General features: G+C 41.6%; 9 protein-coding genes across 9 annotated transcripts; 6 read left to right on the top strand and 3 right to left on the bottom strand.

Annotated features, from left to right (window-relative positions):
• Window positions 1-904: 904 nt before the first annotated feature.
• Window positions 905-2,137, top strand: EAF01_007847 (uncharacterized protein; the record flags this gene model as incomplete). Its single annotated transcript, XM_038916103.1, has 4 exons — window positions 905-948; window positions 1,005-1,187; window positions 1,239-1,828; window positions 1,881-2,137. The coding sequence occupies 4 exons, from the start codon at window positions 905-907 to the stop codon at window positions 2,135-2,137; spliced, it is 1,074 nt and encodes a 357-aa protein (XP_038768574.1).
• A 417-nt stretch (window positions 2,138-2,554) lies between these two features.
• On the top strand, window positions 2,555-4,278 carry EAF01_007846 (uncharacterized protein; the record flags this gene model as incomplete). The annotated part of the gene is made up of 3 exons (XM_038916102.1): window positions 2,555-2,596; window positions 2,986-4,009; window positions 4,061-4,278. The coding sequence occupies 3 exons, from the start codon at window positions 2,555-2,557 to the stop codon at window positions 4,276-4,278; spliced, it is 1,284 nt and encodes a 427-aa protein (XP_038768573.1).
• A 2,268-nt stretch (window positions 4,279-6,546) lies between these two features.
• Window positions 6,547-6,982, top strand: EAF01_007845 (uncharacterized protein; the record flags this gene model as incomplete). Its single annotated transcript, XM_038916101.1, has 2 exons — window positions 6,547-6,710; window positions 6,838-6,982. 2 exons carry the CDS (start codon window positions 6,547-6,549, stop codon window positions 6,980-6,982), a joined length of 309 nt encoding a protein of 102 aa, XP_038768572.1.
• A 347-nt stretch (window positions 6,983-7,329) lies between these two features.
• Window positions 7,330-8,079, bottom strand: EAF01_007844 (uncharacterized protein; the record flags this gene model as incomplete). The annotated part of the gene is made up of 1 exon (XM_038916100.1): window positions 7,330-8,079. One exon carries the CDS (start codon window positions 8,077-8,079, stop codon window positions 7,330-7,332), a length of 750 nt encoding a protein of 249 aa, XP_038768571.1.
• Window positions 8,080-10,402: 2,323 nt separating this feature from the next.
• On the top strand, window positions 10,403-13,215 carry EAF01_007843 (uncharacterized protein; the record flags this gene model as incomplete). Its single annotated transcript, XM_038916099.1, has 11 exons — window positions 10,403-10,601; window positions 10,691-10,872; window positions 10,928-11,013; window positions 11,059-11,455; window positions 11,527-11,633; window positions 11,692-11,713; window positions 11,773-11,852; window positions 11,906-12,064; window positions 12,119-12,661; window positions 12,711-13,034; window positions 13,083-13,215. 11 exons carry the CDS (start codon window positions 10,403-10,405, stop codon window positions 13,213-13,215), a joined length of 2,232 nt encoding a protein of 743 aa, XP_038768570.1.
• A 1,116-nt stretch (window positions 13,216-14,331) lies between these two features.
• EAF01_007842 (uncharacterized protein) lies at window positions 14,332-17,057 on the top strand (the record flags this gene model as incomplete). Its single annotated transcript, XM_038916098.1, has 8 exons — window positions 14,332-14,512; window positions 14,564-15,358; window positions 15,415-15,472; window positions 15,530-16,074; window positions 16,127-16,254; window positions 16,308-16,728; window positions 16,778-16,888; window positions 16,957-17,057. The coding sequence occupies 8 exons, from the start codon at window positions 14,332-14,334 to the stop codon at window positions 17,055-17,057; spliced, it is 2,340 nt and encodes a 779-aa protein (XP_038768569.1).
• Window positions 17,058-19,292: 2,235 nt separating this feature from the next.
• On the top strand, window positions 19,293-20,101 carry EAF01_007841 (uncharacterized protein; the record flags this gene model as incomplete). Its single annotated transcript, XM_038916097.1, has 2 exons — window positions 19,293-19,369; window positions 19,423-20,101. The coding sequence occupies 2 exons, from the start codon at window positions 19,293-19,295 to the stop codon at window positions 20,099-20,101; spliced, it is 756 nt and encodes a 251-aa protein (XP_038768568.1).
• Window positions 20,102-21,070: 969 nt separating this feature from the next.
• EAF01_007840 (uncharacterized protein) lies at window positions 21,071-21,298 on the bottom strand (the record flags this gene model as incomplete). The annotated part of the gene is made up of 1 exon (XM_038916096.1): window positions 21,071-21,298. The coding sequence occupies one exon, from the start codon at window positions 21,296-21,298 to the stop codon at window positions 21,071-21,073; it is 228 nt and encodes a 75-aa protein (XP_038768567.1).
• Window positions 21,299-22,588: 1,290 nt separating this feature from the next.
• On the bottom strand, window positions 22,589-23,450 carry EAF01_007839 (uncharacterized protein; the record flags this gene model as incomplete). Its single annotated transcript, XM_038916095.1, has 6 exons — window positions 22,589-22,774; window positions 22,810-22,958; window positions 23,020-23,042; window positions 23,092-23,191; window positions 23,218-23,271; window positions 23,360-23,450. The coding sequence occupies 6 exons, from the start codon at window positions 23,448-23,450 to the stop codon at window positions 22,589-22,591; spliced, it is 603 nt and encodes a 200-aa protein (XP_038768566.1).
• Window positions 23,451-24,161: the final 711 nt, after the last annotated feature.

Raw genomic sequence — 24,161 nt, 5'->3', positions numbered from 1 at the left:
CAGGCTAGACGTCACTGTTAAGTTGTGTCATTCGGGCTTGCCGAAAAATCATCCCACTTCAAATGAACTGGTCAGAGCATTAGCTTGCAGTGCAAGGCAGACTCAATTCCCGTATCTGAACGGAAAAGATCGAAACAGAAGCTCAAGTAGGAATTGAAGTATCAATCTAGTAGGGATTGCATGAAAGATCGACCATATTTAAGCCGCAAAAACTGCTTGCAGCTCCCGAATCATCATCAATCGGGTAGTATTGTTAAGTGTCAGTGTATACATGTCGACATCGCATTATGATGACAATTATCAAGCTATAAATGCTTCAGAGGCAACAAGAGGTCGGTCTTTCTGTTCAACACATGTATGTTTGCGGGACCTTCAAACCATCCATTTTGAATTTATAACCTCACCTCCGATATTACTATCCCTAAACAATGGTTAATTAGCACGTATTTCATTCGTCTGAGCTTGATGAGCTCGTTGTATTGTCTCCAGGTTGCTTCTTTAGGACTTCGTGTGGCGAGTTTTGCCAGTAAATGTAAGATGCAAACATCGTAACGGGTAGTGGCAGTTGTAGTTACCGTTTGTTGTACAACACACCACATTTACTCACACATAGAGCTTTACGTACCACTTACAGATGGAATACATTCTCCACAAATCAATGCTAGACCAACGTCTTGGTCTCGACACTGTTCATTTTGACGCAAGCCACCATTATCTTGATACCCTCCACATTAAATGAGGCATAAGGCTCCCTAGATATTTTGTTTTAACTACTTGTATTTATACCCTCTCCATCATACCTGAGACGTGAAACTTCAATCGATTCTTCGGCTTAGCACTTATCTAATGAGAAGTTTCCCCCAAATTACTCCTGATCCTGATTTCATCAACTAAGCAAAGAAAGATGTCTTCAACTCCTATGGGATCATGCCCTCTCGGCGGTAAATGGTAAGTTTCATCTTGTATTGAGGCCCTGAATATCGCTGATAGATTTAATATTTTAGGTGGATTTGTCTGGATCAGTCGCCGACATTCTTCGGTTGTTGCGCCAGTGATCCATGTAATGGAGTCGGTTGCCCTGAAAAAGACCTCCTACCTGCAGGAATGGGGACAGCAGGTGGTCCGGATGCTTCTAGCAACGATGGATCATACTGGCCAAATGCGGATTGCCCTAACGGAGGAGTCTGGTATGCTTGCTCTAGACAGACTCCGTCATTTCAAGGTTGCTGTGATGATAGCAATGAACCTGGTTCGATCGAGAAATTCGATCCATGTCACGAAAATGGTTGCCCGTCGTCAAGGCTTTACGCTGCAGCATTCAGTAGCGTTCCAGCTACATCTGCCTCCGTTCTTGCCTCCAAGTCTTCATCTGTCACCACCTCATCATTGTCCGTTTCGTCATTTTCGACTTCATCGTCCTCGACTTCATCATCTTCGGCATTATCTTCGATCTCTTCATCTTCTTCGAAATCTTTGTTCTCTACTTCCTCATCCACTGTAAGAAATTTCGCCGCTGACACCAGTTCGACTGAAACTCCGTCATCTCAAGGATCGGCCACAACGAGTGCGATAGTAGGTTCAACTGGGCACAATTCAAACTCAAAATTACCCACCACTGCCATCATAGGGAGCGCTTTAGGTGGAGTGGTTGTTATACTACTTGTTCTCTTAATTATCTTTTGCCTCCAACGACGTAAAAAGAGAGCCCCGTTGGCAGGTGCAGTCGAGCCATATTATCAATCGCCACCTCAAGACATGTCTATGGTCAAAGTAGCTTCGTCGCCTTTCGTATATGAGGGCAGCCCTTCAGACGCTAAAGCGCAGAAAGGTGATTGCAATTCTTCCAAGAACAGCAGAACGTCTGATTAATGATTTGACAGATTGTCGGCCAGTATCAGAGATACCATTATCTCCACCTCTCAGTCCTGCCCCGCCATATCAATCCGCGCCTCAATCTCCAAACTTCCCTAATTACCATGAGATCGACTCTTCTATTTTACATGAAGTCGAATCACCGCCTCTTCAACAAAGATCATTTAATTCTCGACCAGGGACAGTAGAACTGCCAGATACATCCGAGGATTCCTTCCGAGCATCATTACCGGAAGTCTTGAAGTCGGGGCCATCCAGAAACTGAGATATACAGGATCACATTGGAGCGAGATTGAGAAGTGGGGAGCTTTTTCATTTTCACGTATGTTTCTTCGAATCTACCTCACAAATCTTACCTTTATTGTTATTCACATGTTACTCACTACAATGAACAATGGGGTGTTTAAAAATACAGATCAATACTTGCACCAATTTATATTCGAGAGAGGTGAATCAATCTCTCGTGATATTATTTCTGTTGATTCACAAATTTAGCATCGAATTTCTAATCAGTCCAACTTCCATTACTTTCTCGATATTTTCTTTTAAAAAGGTTTACAGGAAGCCTAGTACTCCTCATCTCAAACAATTTCTAGCACTTTCTTAACTCTTGAAACTTCAAATACCATATAGTTTATCCGAATAGCACATCCTACCCGGCTTCCACTGTTATTCTAGCAATATGACAAACAATACTATTGGTACTTGTCCTCTAGGAGGTCTTGTAAGTATAATCTTTTCTCTGCTTTTTAAACACCCTGTTCGGGTCTCCCCTGAGTATTCGTCTCGTGCATGTCCTTCAATTGTTCTACGGACCATCACTGACCAAATGTTTTGATAGTGGTGGGGTACTCATCTGTCATCTTATATAACAATACTGAATGATCAAATTATAGGTATACCTGCACAGCTCAATCACCAACCTTCTTCGGATGCTGTACAAGCAACCCATGCAACAGCAAAGGATGCCCAGCAAGCGATCTTCGGGCGGCTGGACTTGGACACGGGGAAGCTGGAGATGAGGGATCAATGAATCTTGGCTCCTATTGGCCGAACGTGTATTGTTCTTTTGGAAGTTGGTGGATATGTTCAAGTCACAACCCTTCATTTCAGGGGTGTTATGATATCGATCCATGCTCGAGCAACGCTAACAATTGCCCTCAACCTCATCTATATCCTGCCGCATTTAAGTCGGTAACTACTGCTTTGAGCATCCCTGGCTCACAGAGTACCACGTTTCAGACGAGTGTCCTTCCAACGACAACCTTCCCACTCCCTATAATTTCTATGACGACCCCGCCTGGAGCATCTACCACTGCTCGATTTCTATCATTGGCATATTCAAACTCTTCAAGGACTACACTTTGGAACAATACGGGGTACTCGACCCAGTCATCTTTGAACCAATCAAATTTTGGAGCTGAACCTACAGCGTCCTCAATTCTCCATTTTACCACTTCCAGTATCCCAGTTTCCACCGGAATTGCGCCACCAAGCTCAATATTGACCAAATGCAGTAATGCCGATAATGACAACACTTTCATGGCAGCCAGTCCGAGTGTGGTGACTGTAACATCGATATCGACATTCACAGCTGTCAGAATATCGGTGTATACAGAGGCTTATAGCTCATCGGATACCCCTTCTCACTCTGATTCACTATCCTTATTCACAACCACATCATCTCCAGTTACAAAGTCTCCTGACACATCATACCTGACGTCCCCTCTCTACGCAGCCAGCTCGACATCTTTACCTCCTACTACTGGCACTGCGCTCCATTCCAATACTGCAACCGATACTACAATCGATACGAAACTCATCGCCTGGGGCGCTAGCGGCGGAGTCGCTTTTGTTTTGGTCTTCGCACTCATATCTTGGTTTCTACGTCGTCGTCGAAAGCGAGTCAACAAGAAAATCAGCAAACCAATCATCACTTCCTTATCCACTCGTCTACCATGGAAAAAGACATCGAAAGAAATCCCCCGCATTTCTCTCTCCGGCTATCCTTTCAAAGGAATGGCACCATCTACATCGAACACCAGTGAAGAAGGGGTAAACGAGACCTGGTCTGCCAGCTTGAGAGACTATCGGAATCTGGGCTATATGGATGTATCGAAATTAAGTTTGAATAATAGTACGTGTCTCCTGCTGTCTGTGCTACTTTCAATAAACTAATGATGCATAGATTCAGCGCCTAGTAATCAAAAGCCAACGCACCTCTCTGGATATGAATCGCATTATTCAAGACCATTCCATTCTCAGTCTTTACCTAATGACGAAAATTCAACATCGCTCAGAGGGGGACTAGATAGGAATTCTTTCGCTCAGAGAATGGTGCAGAGGGGATGGGACGCAGTTGATTTGCAAAGTGGTTATGTCGCGCGAGATAATGGAAAAGAATAGCATGGTGAGAATAATAGGAGGCGCTGATGTTTAGTTTGGAAGAATCATTTATGATGGTGGTGAAATTATTCTTTCAACGCGGCTGGTCGTATTTTACGTGTTCGTATTAGGAAACTAATTGTCTCTTTATATGTCAAGTTCTGATGCCTGACCTTGTACTCCGAGCTCATCATCTCCCCAATCGCTATAACTAGATACCTAACAAAGCTCTCTTGATTAAATCGGGTACCCTACTTTCGAGCCACCCCTCTTTTGAACCACTTTTTATATCAAAAATAGAATTTTTAACTTTCTTATTTATAAATAGAATTTATTAAAAATTTGAATATATATAATTTAAATCATTTTTAATTTACCTTGAAAATTTCAGATTTTTAGGAATTTTCTATATTAAAATCTAAAGCTTTAGAATATCGATTTTTAAATTTGTATAAGAATTATATATAAATTTGAAATATTTATAAAATCTTTAATAACTTTTAATAAAAATTAATAAAAATAAATTATAAAATTTTATTATAAATTTATAATATATTCATTTTAAAAGATTCAGAAAAAAAAGAAAATTTCCTATAAATAGATATTTAAAAGAATACCCTTAAAATTGTAAAGATTATTTATACTACTTTAAATTCATTATATATGTTACAACGGATTAGTAACAGGCTGTAGAAATCACCAACTTATAGGCTATAATGGTATTATAGGCCTCAGTGATTCAGCTGCAGTATACCGGGGGACACTAGGCATCCAAGGAAATCCTCAGGCATGTATATAGTATTAGTCATAGGATACCCTAGAAACCTAGAACATAGTTCCCAGGACAGTAGGTCCTAGGAAAGACAGAACACAGTAAGCAAGAAGGCTTCACTAGGATTAGTAATGTCCCAGGGGATTAAACTCCAGGACAAAAGGACAAGCTAGGACAATAGGAATCACGGGACAAGTGTCATGTGATCAAAAGCCGATCGACTTATCGATCGACTTGCCGGTCGACTTGTCGGTCGACTTCAGAACGAAGGTCTATATAGGGAATGGGTTTCATTACAATGTAGAGCTTCGTGCTCAAGAACAATCATTAGTTTCATTACTATAGTTACGAGAATTGCAACCAGTTACAACCTTATTGAATTCCTACTTGAAGTCTAGTCTAAACCACCTCGAGAGATCTCTAGACACTTCCACGTGACCCTAGAGGCAGCTCCCGTAACAATATACCATATCTTTATATCTGTTAATTTTTTGATTTTTTTTTGAATTTTTATATAGATTTTAGCTCAAAACTTTCAAAAAGATATACAGTTTTCTTTTAATAATTTTTATTAAAAAGTTATTAAAGATTTTATAAAAGTTCTAAATTTATATATGATTCTTAACTATATAAATTAAAAAATCAATATTTTAAAGTTTTAAATCTCAATACAAAAAAATCCTAAAAATTTAAGATTTTCAGATTAGATTCAAAACAATCTGAATTATATATATATAAATTTTCAATAAATTCTATCTATAAATAAGAAAGTTAAAAATTCTATTTTTTTAAGATTTTTGGTGGTAAAAAGTGGCCTAAAATAGGGGTGGTCTGAAAGTAGGGTACCCGACTTATCTCATTCCATCCCATGCCACCAATCTTTCCTTTTCTCTTATATGGACACGTGCAGATATCCTGTCATGATAACCCGATGCAAATCCACCCATCGTTACACTGCACAAACGTGAAGATCTGTGTATTAATTGTTACACGAAACCCACTCGAAATCGGACCAACAGAGGCGCGATCAAAGTACTCGTGCGTCCAGTAAATAGAACATCCGCCGAGAACTTTACACGTGTTATTGGGGAAAAGTAAAGACTTCTGATCTACAAGTACCAAGTATTCATTTGATAGAGCTTGTGAGCAGGCGAGTATCTAACGTCACCCAGGAACTTACTGAAACATCGCCGAGTAGGTAGTGTCTGAGTCCGTAGGTATTCAATCGAGTGAAAGTTAAAGACATGATTGACTTTGTTGATTCGTTAACACCGATTTAGCGTGTATAGCGTCGGAGTTGTACACTTTCTGGCGATACGGAAGCTTGTGCTATCGTCGTGCACGGAAGGTGCGGGGTTAATTATGAATTAAGTCGTGTTGACAGCAACCCCTCTTCTTTTTCTTTCTTACACCTGACGACAACAACAACAAATTTACAATTCGTGGATCAAGCTCTGATCTCATAACTCCAATTCCCTTTCAATTCATATCTTCAAACAATCGAATCAACCGCCAATATGTCCGTAATCGTCACCGTCATATACCCCAAGACCGAAACCTCAACTTTCGACTTGGATTACTATATGAAGACACATATGCCACTTGTTCAGGAGAAATGGGGTGCTCGTGGATTGAAGAACTGGACTGTTAACAAGTTGGATGAGAGCTCAGGATACTCTGTGTATGTTTTTCTCGAGTCGTGTGTGCTGTTCATATCCCCGAGATATATATATATATATATCTAGCAAGAGGATGGCGGGACACCGGATGGCGTTTTTGTGGTATGATGGCTGATAAAATAATAACAGGCAAGCAATTCTGTGGTTCGAGAGCAAGGAGGGATGGGCTGCGGCTGCAGCCGCGGAAGGACCAACTATCATGGGTGATGTTCCAAACTTTAGCTCAGAGAAGCCTTTGCTTCTCGTTGGAGAAGAGGTCAAGAGAGTTGTTTAAGGAAATAGACGCTAAAGGATAGCTGTGATTGTGCTAACTCGCGTCGTGGTCAGATGGCCTGGGCGTCGTACGAAGTTTAGTGGTAAAGACAATATGATTTTGAGATAGTATGCTTGTTCCTTATATTTGCATCGGGGAACCTAAATCTCGATTAGTCACTGGCTTTCGTGTCGTAGTGATTGCTAGCTCCTCCATATTTTCTTTTCTCTTCTCAAGCGAAGAAAGGGCAAAGAAGCTTTCCCAATTTGCGAGTCTATTCTTCAAATTTCCAAGGATCGAGTTTATCAGGAAAGTTCCTTTCGTAGGACCATGTTTCTTCCTCTAACTAGTATACATGCCCTAAAAAGCTAGAAAGACGTGCGTCGGGATCCAAAATGGAAGTACATGGTCCTTTGTTCTTGTAACTGCTCCGGAGTGAACCCTGTCATCCTTGTTATCCATGCATTCCTCTCCTTGGGCTCGCTGTCCTGTCTCCTCTGCCGTGCTCTTTCTATTTTTGAATAACAATCCGCACATCGTTTATGTTTAAGCCAATTAGAGGGTAAGTTTGCCTTTGGTGTGATACTCCTACATCGACAGATGTACACATCTTCGCCGTTTACTTGGACAAATTCACCAGGCCGATACAATCCCTTCCACATTGCACACTGCAGGCAAAGACGAAGATGGCGATGTGGACCATTGCGGATTCTCTTTCCTTCTGCCTGAATGTCTGTGAATCTGGATCTATGTCGCAAGCGTAAACAATTGTTACAAGCCAATAGTTTGTTTTTTCTTGCATACTTTTCACTTTCGGTAGCGAGGATTAACTCGCGGAGTCCTTCGTTAGTAGGAGTAGGAGCTGGAATGGTGGCGTTGTAGAAATGGTTCGTCTGTCGCAGCTTAGTTTTTCCTACAAATCCTAAATAACCAATAATCTTGTCTTGGATCTCGGCAGGTAGACTTTCTAAAGTGCGAGGCTCAGGACTTGAGCAGGATGTTGACAGTTTGACAGACTCGAGGTATGATAGGCATTCAGCATGGAGTGCCTTTAGGAGAGGTGCTGTAGGTGTTGGTGAGCACCATATTTTTGCTAGGAGTTGACACTCGGTTGACATTCTTAGGATGTTCTGCTTGGAATGTAGTCGAGATGATGGAGTAGGTAGATGAGGTTGATTTAAGTCAAAAGTTGTTTCGGTGTAACTGGTGAATTTGAGAATCTGGTGAGATAATATGGGAGTGATGATATGAGATTGACACTGTGGCAAGAATCACAATGTATGAGTACTTTTACAGAGGATACATATATATATGACTCTTGTAATGAGACGAAAATGGGGAAAATGTGATGATTATATTGTAGAGATGATGCGGATGATAAATTTGGGAGTGTTAATGAAATGAATATGGTTGAGATATCGAGTTGATAGAGATATAATAAGGACAGAAAGACGCTGGTAGTTTACATAATATTCGAATTCTCAAAAGTGTGGAAATGTCATAAGCTGCCCAGATAGATAGCGTGAGAATACTAGTCGATCGCTGGGGATCTACCAGGCTAACAAAAATTCTATGTTTAGAGTAGATGAATGGATTTAATTGGCCAAAAATCGGATAATCTTTGGTTAGTCCTCGTGAGCCTCATTAGTCTTAACGTCTTGAAGGTTTAACTTTCTTACATGTCGGCTGCACTTGCTATGAACAATGTGTCATTTTCAAATTTCCATGATAATATTACGGGTGACTTAGAAGACTCAGTTATAAGCTACGCACAAATTATCTATACCCGTGAATTATCTGCAAATAATTCGCTCCACAAGTTATCTATTAAAGATTCTATTTACTCTATGAATTATCTATTAAGGCTTTAAAATTATTTATTTTATATGAATAACCTGTAGATTATCTATAGATAATTTATTTACCTATAGATAGATGGATTATCTGTGGATATATAGATTATTTATGGATAATTTGCGAATTATATGTATATATCCGTTTTTTTTGTTTAAAATATAAAGCTATTTCTAGATTATTTTCTAGTTCAAAAATGATCTAAACTTAGATTTATATTAATTTTTATATTAATTTTTATATTAATTATAAAATTATATTAATAATATAAAAGATTATGAATAATTATATAATATATAAGTAGGTGAATATCTGCGGGTAATTTGTATCTGTTTTATAGATTACTCATTCAGATTTTTGAATTATTCACTCTGCAGACAGATTATCCGCGGATTATCTGTCAAGGCCATTATCCGCTCCGCGGGTACCCGTTGCACAGCCTACTCAGTTATGATCATTTGATCTTCCCTCATATAGAATCTCGCACTACCGAGTAATATCCTTCCCTCTTGTGCTTTGCTGCGATGAAGTTCAAGCTAAACCGAGCGAATTGTCTAGCCGAGGAAAATTGTATAGTAAGTTCATTTATGAGCTAACTTCACCTCTTGTCAATGCTCTATCCTTACATAGAAATCAAAGTAATATCGTAATAGAATTTGATAGATGACAGCTAGATTACCATGAGTACCTTCCCTTTTCCAACTACCGATTGAAGATTGAATTGAGCCGTTCCTTCTACCTTCCCTTTGAGTTCTCCCGCTAATCGCCTTCAGTTTCCTCACCTGGCTAGATTTTCCTCCTCCATACAGCCTCAGATAGTCAGATATGTTAAGAGCTTATTCTAAACGGAAATCCATCAGATAACCAACATGCGCCGGTAATCCTGTAGAGTTGCTGTAACCACCTTTCCAATTCGCAGATCATACCTAAATTGTTATCCAAACCCAAGAATTCAAACCTCAAAAAGATGCATAATGATTACCTCAAGTACGAAGCTAGTATCGCATGGTGATCTCGATACTAAACTGAAGTCTAGAAAATTACAGGTATGCAACAAAAGTTCCATGTACATAGGCTTGTGCCCCGGGTACTCACGGCAAGATGAACGATGTACAACAAAACTTAGATTAGTGAGTTGTATATGAAAAGTAGATAATTCAGCGTCATGGAGGTCCAGGGGCGTGCGTACCTTTTATCCATCTTCTTATTTTTTACAGTTGAATTTCATTGAATGATGTCGCTCTCTAGGCGCAAAATGCCATCATGTGGTTTTCACCCCAGCGCAGATTTTGAGAAGTCATCGAAATGCTGCATAGATGCAAGACCAAACAAAGTTGTAAAGAATACATGGCCTTCAATTCTCTTGACAAAGAAACCCAATGGTAAAGAGTTTACTATATCAGATGCTACACAACAAAGAACATAAGAAGCAGGACTTTATTCCCAGATCCTCGCTTCCTCCAACAATGGAATTTCTCCAACACAAATCCGGAGCTCTAAGAAAACAAAAGCACATGAAAAACTAAACTTTCAGTTGTATCGATCCACGGAGCTTGAAAATTTCAAAGATCATACATATATCTCAGAATGGCCGCTCAGCCATCAAGATATACTCGCCTCGCAGAATCGCACACGCATCCTACTGGGGAAGACCATAAAGCGTTGCATCGACTTCCCGGTTTACTCAAGAGCGGTATTACGCCCATCACCCCGCCTCCATACGAAAATTATTATAAACACAAAGCTCACCAGGATTTAAAATGGTATCAGTCTCAAAGATTCAATGGTATCTTTTCATTCTCGTTTTCGTACCACCTCTCTACCTTAGAAATCCTACCAGGAGATCGGACTAATAATAATTGGCTTAATGATTAGGTTTCACGACGCAGGAACTCCATCTTCACGATGCGTTCGCTCCGTATTCGAATTTGAAAGCGACTGGACAGTTGACCTGTCCTATTCATCCGATTCTGCAAAGATCGAAATGGAGACGGCAACTACCTGCTCAATTGGCTAGGTATCCACTTGGGAATGGACGAGGAGGATACTGGGATGCTGTAAGAGAAGGAAATGGAAATTAATGGGATATATGCTGATAGTCCGAGATGGTAGTGGGAAAATGATACAGTTTGGAATATGATGGTACCATCATTACAACTAACAACGATGTTTATGGCTAGTTTGTATACCTGGCCTTGGTAAGTCGTTCTGGTTTCCGTTGTAATTGAATGCTGACTTTGTAGGTTTGATGCTTTATTCTTCGGAGAGATGGAAGAGATAGACCCGGTTGATTTACCACCCGAACTACGAGGGAAGAAGGGATATCAACGATTCAAATTACGACGCCCTGAGATATGTGCTCAAGTCAATGAGCGTATGCGTGCCCAAGAAATACTTGAAAGGTTTCGGGATGATGTTATTCTGGATCTGAGTAGTGGACACACAGATACTAGATCCGGATTACCAGATGAATTCGAGTTCGCAAACACAAATGGGGCTCTAGATATAGTCACCAAAAGAGGAATAGGTATATCGATGGCTTTTGAAATATTGGAACCATTGTTTAATGGCAAGGTAACTGAAGCGGAACGAATGATAGTTGCGTATAGATTTGCGGCCACCTTACTGCATGAGCTTTGCGTAAGTTCTGTCAAATTCACATACATATACAGATGGTGACCGTATCATTCGGGTGCTGATTGTGAGCACAGCATGCCTTTTGGGAATGTCTGCGAAAATGGGGCATACGAACGGATGGTGAGGATGTCGTTGGGCAGAATTTAGAACCATGGTTCGAATATCAAAGAACCTCCGAGTTGTATGTGTTGTATTTGATCAAATCCCCAATTCTGTCGATATTTTCTGATTGTTTATAGAGGCTTCTCAATGGAAAGCTTTGTGAGACTACCCCATGTCAATTCTCTTCCCATTTCACAGTAAGCTGATGAATTTGGAAGGTGTTTGGTGGCATCGCTCAAGATTTCTTGAGAGAAGAAAGTGTGCCTTGTCGGGGGATTCCGCCCATGGGATTTTATCTGTAGGATTCGGATTTTACACTTTTCCTCCGCGATGTAATACTAATCGAAGCAGGAGCGAATTTGACAAATCAGTAACCGAACCATTAACAACGAATCCGTTGATTCTGATTAGAAAACCTCCAGACTATTTTGTTTCACATATATGGCCAATAACTTTGACTTATTTTATAGATATTCAGAACCAACTTTGGTGGAATACATACAAAGCGGTGTGGGTCGTTTCTGCAAGACTACAGACTTTGGGTTTGCTAATCCTTAGACATAGATTTGGACCAAGAAGTACGCATATTCCGAAACTATACGGGAAAAGAACCATCAATAGGTCAGATGGTTTACCTCCTGAACCACCCGCTGCTGGCTTCGAAAATATAGATTTAGACACCACGATGATAGAAACGGAACCGAAGGATCAAATCCAAAGCATTGTAGATTGGTTCCGTAACTCGTATAAGCAGCGCGCCCATGCAATCAGAAATGCAATAATTGCTCACGGGAATTTAGAATCTAATTACTTGCTACCACCCTATCCTCCACCAGGGGGTAATGAAGAGGAGGACGAAGAATATGACGAGGAAGAAGAGGGAGAGGGAGAAGACGACGACGAAGAAATACCTCCTTGTCCACGTTATGATGAGATCAAGAACTACTTGATCAACCAAAAGAGAGAATTGGCTATTGACACGATGAAATTCAGAATGCCAGAACATACACTCCATCAATATATATGTAGGAATGGCGGAATAGTTTTAAGTGCCGAAGAATGGAGAGAATTTCTCTTGAATTCTAGTGAGCGTAAGGAATTGTTTCAGTAAGGTACCCACAGCTACGCCGCGTAGATATTATGGCTAACAGATCAGAATCCGCAACAAGAACGGAAGGCCACCAACCCCGTACCATGCAATTCTCCGCACTCTCAGTAATGGTTGGCCTACAAACTTACCAGCTCCAACTGTTCCGGTGCAAGTAAGGGCCTCTGAGGCACAGGCAGAATGCTTCTCCAATGCGACCAGGATCTATCTAGCAGACAGAAAAGAACCTTGGTACAGATTGGATTTTTGGGATGCCGATCTAGAGATCTTTCTGGTATTGTGTAATAACTGGCTGGCTGAAAATAACCAAGCTCCTCTTCCAAGGGACATTTTCGAAGCATGTATACGAGCGGGTGTACAGCCTCGATTTGTGTAAGTTTCGGGTGTCCTCATTCCCTGAATGGCTTGCTAACAGTGCAGTCTTGGCCCTAAAGGTATTGTTCGCAAACTACCTGATTCGCCTGCGCAACCAAAGAAATCCAAGAAAAGATCGGCTCCAGGCCCTCAGCTGGGTCCCCCATCAAAGCATCGGGGTCAAAATCGCCCTAGATGATGGGTTTGGCTTTGGTTCACTGGCATGAACATTATAGTACGTATACTGAACACGACCTATCACTATAATGCATTTATCAAATGGACCTAAAAAAAACTCCACATGCAACTTGTGTGCTATATTGGTAGCTTGAGTCGAAGCCCCCATTTGTGCCGCGTTCGATGAGGTAAATGCCTGGGATTTGATAACGATAGGGGATTATAATGATTCGCATGCATTGAGCTACCTGGAAGATAGCGACCAGTCATGGTGAGTGCAGTAGATAGCCTTGAGATAGCCAGGAATTGTGGTCTAGAAAGCTTGTAGCGGGTCTGTCGATGAACAATCGCCAGATGCAACAGTTTGCAGCGGGTGGCAGTCCCGGTAAGGTTAGATAAGATAAGATCCCGACAATTCTGCCGTATAGTTTGATGGAAGTAGAAAGCGGTGATAATTAACAGCACCCAAACCCAGAAACTTTAGTTTGTATCTATGCGGAACATCGGTGCATCTCATCCACCCTTCAATAGTCCGATGTCTACACAACGTCTTTGTATTTCTCTGCATATCTAGTGATAATTCAGAGTCTAGATATTCTACTCCTGTATGAGAGGTTAAGCCCTCCCGAATTCCGATCACCCGAAGATCATCATGTTCTCATGGGAGAGGTCACATATGAGAATCTATTGGATGTGCTTCCTGCTTCCTGCTTCCTGCTTCCTGCTCGTTACCCAAATCGCGATGTTAATGATCCATTACCACTGTTTGCAGTTAGATAATTCTCAGCGTCTGTACACAAAAAAGGAAGGTGTATATTTCTTATCATGGAGCAAAAACGCAATGTCAGCTTGGCAGATCCCCTGCATAAAACACCCTGCGGCAAATGACACCCCGTGTGGTTCACCCCTCCAATTCTAGGTTCTGTTTATCTCAGAATGGAAGTACCTATCAAAAGATCAGTGATGAGAATTAATGAAAGTTCTATTGGTTGATAGGCAATGAAGTATCGTTATCTTTCCTCGCTACGATGTTGGTTCAATGTTGGGGTAGGACGACGATTCGTATTGAAATACAAAGACATATCCTGACTGCGTTTCGTACAACTCGATAACAAACTTTCCCTCTGATGTTATCAAAATGTCATCAGAAATATCAGCAAATGCAAGGCAAGATTTGAATGAGAAAAGTGACAAAGATCAAGATGTTGAGATCAAAGTGGGAACACAACACATGCAAGAATTGGAAGTTGACGTTGGAAAAATACTCAACGATGAGGGACTGGATGATATAGAAGGCGATACATCGCCATATCCCGAAGGTCAATCTACATACAAATTCTAAGGAGATAGTAAGACTAACAGCATTTCAGTCCGAGCCGTAGTTCCAGATGTCGACGATCAAGCCATTCCTGTCAATACTCTGAGGATGTGGATTTTAGGGTTTGCTTTCACTATGATTGGTGCCGGAATCAATCAATTCTTTAGTCTTCGTTACCCCTCAGTTCATATTGTTGCGCTCGTTGCTGAACTTCTGGCAATGCCTTTCGGTATACTCTTGGCAAAGATTTTGCCCCTCTATACTATTAATCTAGGACCTTTGGGGAAATGGTGTATCAACCCCGATAGGCACTTCAATATTAAGGAGCACACTGTCGTCACCATTATGAGCAATGTGAGCTTTGGTTATGGGAGCGCAGACTCGACAAGTATCATTCAAGCTGCAAAAGCGTTTTACAGCTTTGACCTGAAGCCTGGCTTCTCAATTCTCATTGTGCTTTGTTGTCAAATGATGGGCTTTGGGGTTGCTGGACTATCTTCTCCTTGGTTGGTAGAACCTGCGTCTATAATCTGGCCTGGGGTGCTGTCTAATTGCGCTCTACTTTCTACATTACATTCCCGAGCAAATGCTATCGCCAATGGTTGGAAAATTAGTCGACTTCGATTCTTTATGTATGTTATGGTTGGAGCGGGAATCTGGTACTTTTTCCCCGGTTTAATATTTGTGGCTCTCTCATATTTCACTTGGGTCTGTTGGATTGCTCCAAACAACCTGATTGTCAACCATCTGTTCGGAATGGTTACAGGTCTCGGATTGAGTCCAATCACGTTTGATTGGTCACAGATAGCATATAACTCAAATCCCCTACTCTCGCCAGCGTGGGCCGGTAAGTCGTGTTTCTATCCTATGTATTCAATCCAGATGGCTAACAAAAGTTCACAGCCTTAAATGTATTCGGTGGTTTTGTAATTTTCTTCTGGATTGTTACCCCTGGTCTTTAGTAGGTCATAGCACATCATTTTTCAGTCAATCTTAATATTGACTCTCATATCTACAGTTATGCAAACGTTTGGTACACAGCCTATCTTCCACTTTGTTCGGCTGATGTTTACGATAACACCGCGTCTCTATATAACGTTTCTCGGATCATGACTTCCTCGAATACTTTGAATGCAACTGCATACGCCGAATATTCACCTGCATTTCTTCCTGCTACGTTTGCCTTTGTATATGGTATATCTTTTGCAGCCATTACCGCCGTTCCAGTTCATATATACCTCTGGCATGGCACTCAGATTGTTGATTCATTTGCTGGTCGGACTAAATTGGATATCCATGCTCGTTTGATGCGCCTCTACACACAGACTCCCTGGTATTGGTATGGAGTTATTACGGTTATAATGCTTGCATTGGGTATCGTGATGGTCGAAGTTTATGATACAACCTTGCCGTGGTGGGCTGTCATAGTGGCTGTGATCATACCGGCATTCTACATGATTCCATGTGGTATTATTCAGGGGATAACCAACGTAAATGCCAACCAACTTAACGTTCTAGCCGAATTCATTGGCGGATACATGTTTACTGGACGACCATTAGCGAGTGTGTATTTTTTTATGTTAGTGCAAGAAACGATGTAACTGACTGATTACAGACATAATTTTCAAGGTTCTTTCTACTGATGTAGTTGGTCAAGGCCTGTACTTCGTTCAAGACATGAAGCTAGGTCATTACATGAAAGTTCCACCTCGAACTCTTTTCTTCGCACAAGGAAGTGCCACTGTGAGTTGGCCTACGTATTTACAGTTCAGACAGTTTTTAATAGCCCAATCTAGATTCTTGGGGCTCTTACACAAGTTGGAGTGACTTTGTGGATGCTCGGTAATGTCAAAGACATCTGCTCGCAAGATCAGTCGAATGGTTTCACGTGTCCAAATGGCCGTACAGTCTTTTCTTCCTCGGTCATTTGGGGTGCAATTGGACCAGGACGCGTATATTCTATCGGCAAGATTTACTCTGGCCTGTTGCACTTCTTTTGGATCGGTGCACTTATACCGATAATCACGTGGGTTGTATGGAAATTCTGGAGGAAAGATAGTGGTGAAGAAAGAAAATGGATACGACTCATCAACTGGCCGTTGATCTTTGTAGGAACTTATAACGTGCCACCAGCTACGGGCATCAACTACAGTAGTTGGGCACTGGTAAATTTAACATTTAATTGGTGGATCAAAGCAAAATTCTTTGCGTGGTGGTGTAAGTACAACTCCGTCTACACAAGAGAGCTGATACTGACAGACCAAAGCTAAGTACAATTACGTACTAGCAGCTGCGCTCGATACGGGTCTTGCACTATCAGCAATTGTGATATTCTTCTGCATCACATATCCTGGAGCCCAATTTCCAGATTGGTGGGGTAAGTCTCTTCTCTCATTTTATATATGCTTTGTGAAAAGTAAGATTGACTAACGTTTGAGTTTGTAGGCAATACAGTTTACCTCAATACGGCAGATGGAAATGGTCTTCCATGGCTTTCATTACCTGAAAGTGGTAGATTTGGTCCGGCAAATGGAACATGGAGCTGATTTAGGATTCTGAGCTAAGGAACGAAACCGTGTGATAGATAGAATCTTGACAATGAGAGTCTGTATTAAGTAATAGCGAAAAAAAGAGGGAATTTACCACCAAGATCAAAGTCCCTGGCATGCTTCCTCATTTTTCACCCGCATCCATGAGAATAGTTCGCTAGAATATCTGGACCAAAAAGTTAAAACACATACAACAGTAGGGATTCGCTGGTGGTCACCCACCCAACTACTAATCTACCGATCTGAGACTTGTGTATGGCAGAGCGGACGGGATGCCCAATTTTCCTCAGTCTATGGTCGTATGTTGCAAATTATCCAAAAAGTAGATATATATATCCTATTTTATCTCTTAACATGCTGTGTGACTACACTAGTTTCAATAGAAAAATACATCTAATAAGAGATGCCAAGACTTCGGCAGTCTCTTAGGGATTGCTAAATACTCGATTCATTAAGCTTAATTATAGAGTTGGGAGGTATGACAAGTGAAATGATGAGTGAAATGATAAGTGAATGATGTGAAGAAGAATGGTGTCGGTTCTGCAGAGTATAGAGTAGAGGAAAGGTGCACACTGCGTATTGATAAGGGAGTTCTTTACCCGTCCATTTTTGTACTGTAATACTTGAGACGATAGAGCACATGTAGATTGCGAGAATGCCTTGACTAATAGTAACTCGAAAGAAATGGGTACTTAAGCCATAACAATTATCGGTAGCTTTTCACATGGTCTCGCTCAAATCGAGGACAACTTGAGTGATTAAGGGCTATATCACGTGATTATTACATATCCTGGATCGGGGTCGCTCCGCCCTAGCCTCTGAAAGCTACAACTGTCTTATTACTCTTGAAGGATCATAAGCAAATTTCATTACTTTCATGACTATCACGTGTACAGCACCACGTTCTACTTTGAGGAGAAAACGGGCTTGACCACCTCTGTTGAACCGGCCTCTTTTTTATCCGAATAGATCGGAAAGCGTACGCGCACGGGCCAATTGTTATTGTTTAATCAACACAACAAACCTGAGTAGGAGTAGTTGACATTGTCAACTTGGCAAGTCAGCTTCATAGTCTTATCTTTTGCTTAGCCACCACGCATTCCATCCAGCCCAAATTTGCAATCAAAGCCTGAGAACACTTCTGGTGACGCGTGCAGATGTTCAAAAATGAATAGTTTACGTGTCCCTGAAACACAAATCCCGCTATGAGGCCAAAATCGAGGACGATAGAATGGCGGTTGGTATATCCCCGCATTGATAAGGCCAAACTCGAGGTCTGCTGCCGGACGGCGGCTTCCAAGGGAACTAGATTTTGACATCTATCGACGAGCAAGAAGTTTTCATGGTAGTCACAGGATGACATGATATACGATTGTGGGAGCAGTCGTTGACGGAAGAAAGTTTCTTCCTTCAAAACATAGCCATGGTATGTTTTCTGCAATAAGATCTGACATTTGCTGTAATCATACTATTCAACGTAACAATTTTATTTCGGTCTCAAAGATCGTGGAATTCGGCTGTTTCGTGCCAGAACACAGCCCGCGATTAGGATCTCGGGAAATTAGATTATTTCGTTGATGCTGACATAGGCTCTCCTCATCTTGCATCCTTACGACAAATTTACTCCCACCCAATTGGCTGATCGCATCAAACACCTCAAAACGAGCTCGCTTGATGCTCCCCCTTTGCATGCACGTGCCGGAAATAGCATCTTGAGGCCCTTAATCTGATGTAACACTCGAGAACAGTCTCCCATGAAGTAATGAGCTTGAGTGCGCTTTTGATAAAGTTTGGCCGGGACGAAGCCGTTTCTAGAACCTTTTACAAACATGATGTGGTATCCGTACTATTATCCTACGTACGGTAGGAATATTTCATTTTCCTTGTTGTTGGAGGTGGCATTCCTGCCCCCAGGCCGAGCATTCCAGTCATTAGCAGCACCGTACGAATGATTTCGAGTATTATACTTAAGCAGCCACAAGCAGCTTTACCTGTCTGCGTCTGAATCTTCTTAAAACGGTACTCGGATTTTTTTCCACAACTTCTGCTTTCGCACTTTGTCACTGATTTTTGTCACTCATTTTTGTCACTCCTTTTCAGATCTGTTCTCGGTCAGAGTTTTTTCTATTATATTTATTTAAAAGTCACTCCTTTACCTTTTACTCCACTTCTTTCAAGTCACACGTCACAACTTAAGATTTACAAATTAACTATTCTAACAAATATACCACAATGTTATTTTCTCTTTCCAGTATCGTCGCGGGGATGAGCTTGCTCTCCATTGCTCTAGCTGCACCCGCAGTCCCAGGGTTAGTACCACATCTATTACCTCCATCTTGACTTTTCTAACATCACCATCTAGTGAGGTCACTCTTGAGAAGCGAGGATTCTCTTGTGCCAGTCCTGTCGCTGGTCTCACCGCCGCAGATTGCAAACATATGTCGACCATCGGGATGGCCGGCATGGGGACAAACGCGAAGGCTGCCAACGGTGCAGTCTGGATCGGAACTCAGGGACCCAACACATTTGTATTCAAAAACAGTGCAGCCGCACCTGTCACTGTAATCATCTGGACCCAAGCTTCAGGGGACTATCAAAGTTCCTTCATGAACGCCCGAAAACCTCAAGTCTCTTATTCATTGGGCCCTGGCCAATCCGTTACAATCTCCATGGCAAATGGAGTATCTGGTGGATGGGCTGGTCTTTATAACCAAAAGACCACTCTGAGCCAATATGGTCAAGTATTTAATACTTGGGGAGAATTCACAACCGGTGCTTATGCTACAGTAGACGTCTCTCGCGAAGTCAACATGGGTGGAAATGCGATGACCATCCAAGTCGGCAGTTGCACCTCCAGTATGTCCAAGTGTGTCTTTACTTGCAAGAGCGGGAATACGTGCGGAAATGCAGGTACGTATTCGTTAATCAACTGTGCTGCTGGAAGCCAGACTGGTGCGACGTATGGTCTTGCTAGTGGTCAACCATCAGGTGGTTGTCAAGGGTTCAACAATGGTGGAAAGGTGTCGGTTACTTTCTCTTAGTGTATTTTTATTTTTTTTAGGTTTTTGTGAGGTGGTGATTTGTTTGGTGATGACTAGCTGAGCTGGGTTACTCATAAATGGATGGAGAGGCCTTTTTCGTGTATCGTCATTTTGGAGTTGAAGACTTGAAGTTTATATCAATATTCGAGGGACTTCTGGGAGTCATTGGATAGGAACGTATCTTTGAATGTATTTTAGGAAAATCAAAAACTTTTTTTTTTCGAAAGTAGAATTACCGGCATCTTGCCTTAGTCACTTTGTTTGTGGAATAGAGGGATTGGGAATTGATACTAATTGTATCATTCCCGCTTATATACATTAAACATTGTCCATATACAAAATCCCCGCATGCAATGATGGCACCAAACATATGAAGATTTGAGATCTATTTATCAAACCTGCCTCCATCCTGATTTTTCCAGTTTTCCGAAAGGTGATGCGTAACCAAATACCGACCCTCATCAGTAGGCCAATCGTTTAATGTTGTTACGCCGCTATGCCCCACCCGGTAAAATCAATATATCTCCCAAAGAAGAGGCTCCTTCATTTTCGTATCAAATATTCTTATCACCCAAGACTTCCCCCGTCACTTCATTCTACCATTACGCAAGCGATTCAGTTATTGCTCTCCCAGTGACGAGTTCGAAGTTTGGCCATGAGAATCCAGGAGTTGAATTGATCGTGGATGACCCATGAGATACTCGCCATGGAGATCAGACAAGAAGCCTTCTTTGGCGTGGAGAGAAAAACAGCGAATCGCATCGGCACGGAAAAGGTGGTTCGAGAGGATGGATGACATAGACGGAAAGAATTTTGAGGAGGTACGAAAAATGCTCAACTCGTTGCGTTGTCTCGGAATCAACGGCTTTGAGATCTCATTTGTGCCAAATTTCGTGGGGAATTCGTGGGGGAGTAGTAATAAAGGGTGTGAATATCGGTTTCGAGAGAAGTTGAGGTTGTAGTAATGATTTAAACGTCTGTGGATGTGGATGTAGAAATGGACGAGGAGATGAGAGATGGAAGTGTAGAGTTATCAGCGTACGTAGCGATTTGTTGCATCTCTGTGTTGGGGTCAAATATCATGGTCCGGCTTTCGAGGGAGGGGCTTTGGGGGCTCATTTGCCATAGACAGATTGACAGACCGGCGACGACCCAGGCAGCGAAAAACATTCGGTAAGGCGGTGTTGAGCGAGCCATGATGATAGATTGATGGTTAAGCACAAGATATATTGATATTTATAGATTCGATTGGAATGATCAATTTTGCTTCTTTAGAAAACCTTTGGAACGTCAGTGTACTGATACCGTGTGGCAATGTAAAGAACGGACAGAGCGAATGTTGATAAATAGATAGCAGAAGGGCATGGAAACATAGTTCAGACTACAAGAGACTGGATTGCATCACTTTATACAAGATTTCTGTAAATCTTGTTCCAGACGTATAAGAGCCTTCACACTAATCTAATACTAGTATTTGAACGGCGTACTAGCTTTTAGATCTAACATCTCAAACTTGTCGAGCCGAAAAATTGTATCCTCATCATTATTTCCCTATCTTGAACATCGAGCCCGGATTCTCAGAGAGTGAGAACCGTGGAATGAGAGTAGAGTACGTTAGCTTCTATACAGCAAATTATCTAACAAGAATGCTCATGCTAACTCTTGGCAATAAAATTACAGTGTTGAAAGATACGATCAATCAATCTTATAATCCAAGAACGCCCAAGCTTTTAGCTTGACAGCAGCTTAAGAGCTTTACTGGGTTATTCAATGTGTCAAGAAGTGCGGGGTGCATAAGCCAACCTAGTAAGCACCTAGTTCTACAAATAATCTGGCTATCGGGAATTTTCGGACCACTGAATACTCCAATGAACGAAAGCTTAACCCTAACAAGAGATCGCAGCGAACTTTAACGTCATTCTTTATTCCAGAAGAAGACGTGCGCTAATTACTAGATCTGAGATGGATGGGAAATGATGAGACTAGGTAGTTCTCGAATATAAGAGCATAAACTATACCACGTCACCCTTACTCATCTCCAACTAGTAGCTTGTACCACTTCCAGAATGCTATTTCCTAACTCGGTATCATACTTTTACACTCGAGCAAGATCCAAGATGACTGCCGTTTTCGAATTGCAGTATGGATTGGATTGCTGAACATACTACTGGAGCGCTGCTCGCATTTCCCAAAAAGGCGTTGTGTGTTACCGAAGTGTTTGCTGTAGCTCGAGTACCACCGATTTTACCAAAATAGGCGATCCAAAGCTAGAGTAAAAGGTGTAGAGTGCGTCATTGACTCCTCACACAATGGAAGGCAGGCTTTTTGTGAGAACAGCACGTCTGAGTGTATTGCCGGTTCAATAGTGATATTCCATTTGAAGTATTCCCAGCCTTTCAAAACTGTGCCTGGTATCCATGTTGATCTTGGTCACGGCAATAATTAAGTGACTCCTTAGATTTTCCTTCAGAGTCAAGCACGAAAATGCTATACGCCTTCAGCTGCTCTTACGCCCTTTTTTATAGCTACATATTCTTGCTTGACCACAATTTTATTTCCAGATTCCTGTTGTCCGAATCCTTTTACAAGTCTCAACTCTAGCGCATCTTCAATTCCTGCGTCGTTATGATCCTTCTTCGATGTTCCTGTTTGGCTCTTGATTTGAATTTCATTCTATGATGCTGTGTGTGGCTAGTTTCCAGTTCCACGACCACTTGTAACATCTTTAGATGGGCTTGAATGGAGAGAAAACACTGAGCGTTAAGATGCGGGGATAATAGCAAGTAAAATAATATGAGTAACAAAAAGGCAGGTGCATATGATCCCAACCGCGGGCTCAATAAAGGATCAAATATTGCTAGTTATATAACCCTAGGTTGAGTTTGGAGAGCTAATGAGAAGCATTTCAGATACCACACGCGTCAACGCAGATGCGATTTCACTATCTTATATCAGTTGAAGGCTCGTTAACCTTCGGAAAGAATAGTCACAAAAGTCCCAGAGTGGATATCAACAAGAGTGCCATATTTTGGCCAACAGGTAAGTGTAGCTTTCGGATTTTTGGCAAAGGCAATATGCTAATCAACGCATCTGTCAGGATATTTACAATCACCTACCCAACTGCAAAACTCTTAAAGTTGAAGCATTTCCCCTCATTCGTCTAACACGCACTGATCGGCGTACAATATAGCCATAAGAACATTATAGTGACCTAAAGTGACCCAAGGTGATATCACGATTATGTGTGTATACACTAACGAATGAACCGCTCGCCAACGAGAATACGCTTGTAGAGGAAGAGGATGGAAAGTTTAATAGTGACCGGCGAGAGAACATGAGAAAATTGCATAACGCAGATTAGTGAGTATTTCTTCTACTCTCTGCTACCACCACTTCAACATGGTGACCTATGCCATCTTTGACAGCTTATACCAAGATATAAGTTCGCATCTCGATCTACGATTCTTAGACTTCGTCAAAATTTCGGGAGACGAACATACTGATAGCTTATATCCCGCTACCCAAATCTAACAACGAAAACCAGCGCTTGAATTTCACCTTATTCTTCTTCTTTTGCGAGAGCAGTCTTTGGAGGAGTTTCGTCTCGATCAATTGCACGAGAAGAGATTTGAGATCTGAAAAGGGGCAGCGGCGCTTTGTGAAATATAACCCGATCGGGACTCATCGGAAGTTAATTACTACTAGGTCGGAATTAGTCGGATACCTCTATATAAGGATATCTCTATTTTACTGTAGAATGAATGTCTATGAAGATATCCGGAGCGTATACCCGGATATACCCGGCCGGGTATCTATCCCTAAATTGCACGAACACTTCAAAAAACATCCCCCACCGAATTTTTCTCTGGGAATTTTCATCATCCTCTAAAAAGACACCGCGAAACACTTCACGGGATTATCAACTCATTAGTATAGCTTCATAGTTTCTCGTCATTCATTTGAATTTTCCGGGTATTGCTCTTAAGGCTAGGAATCTGGGAATTGTCTACCCGTCCCGAGTTTCCCGATGTCCACTTCGGTATTCTATCCCGGCCGGACG

The sequence above is a fragment of the Botrytis porri genome (genome assembly GCF_014898465.1).
Source record: "Botrytis porri strain MUCL 3234 chromosome Unknown BPOR_010, whole genome shotgun sequence".
In the NCBI taxonomy this organism is placed as follows: domain Eukaryota; kingdom Fungi; phylum Ascomycota; class Leotiomycetes; order Helotiales; family Sclerotiniaceae; genus Botrytis; species Botrytis porri.
Note: the sequence above shows the minus strand (reverse complement) of the source record. Positions and strands in the feature narration are given on the sequence as shown.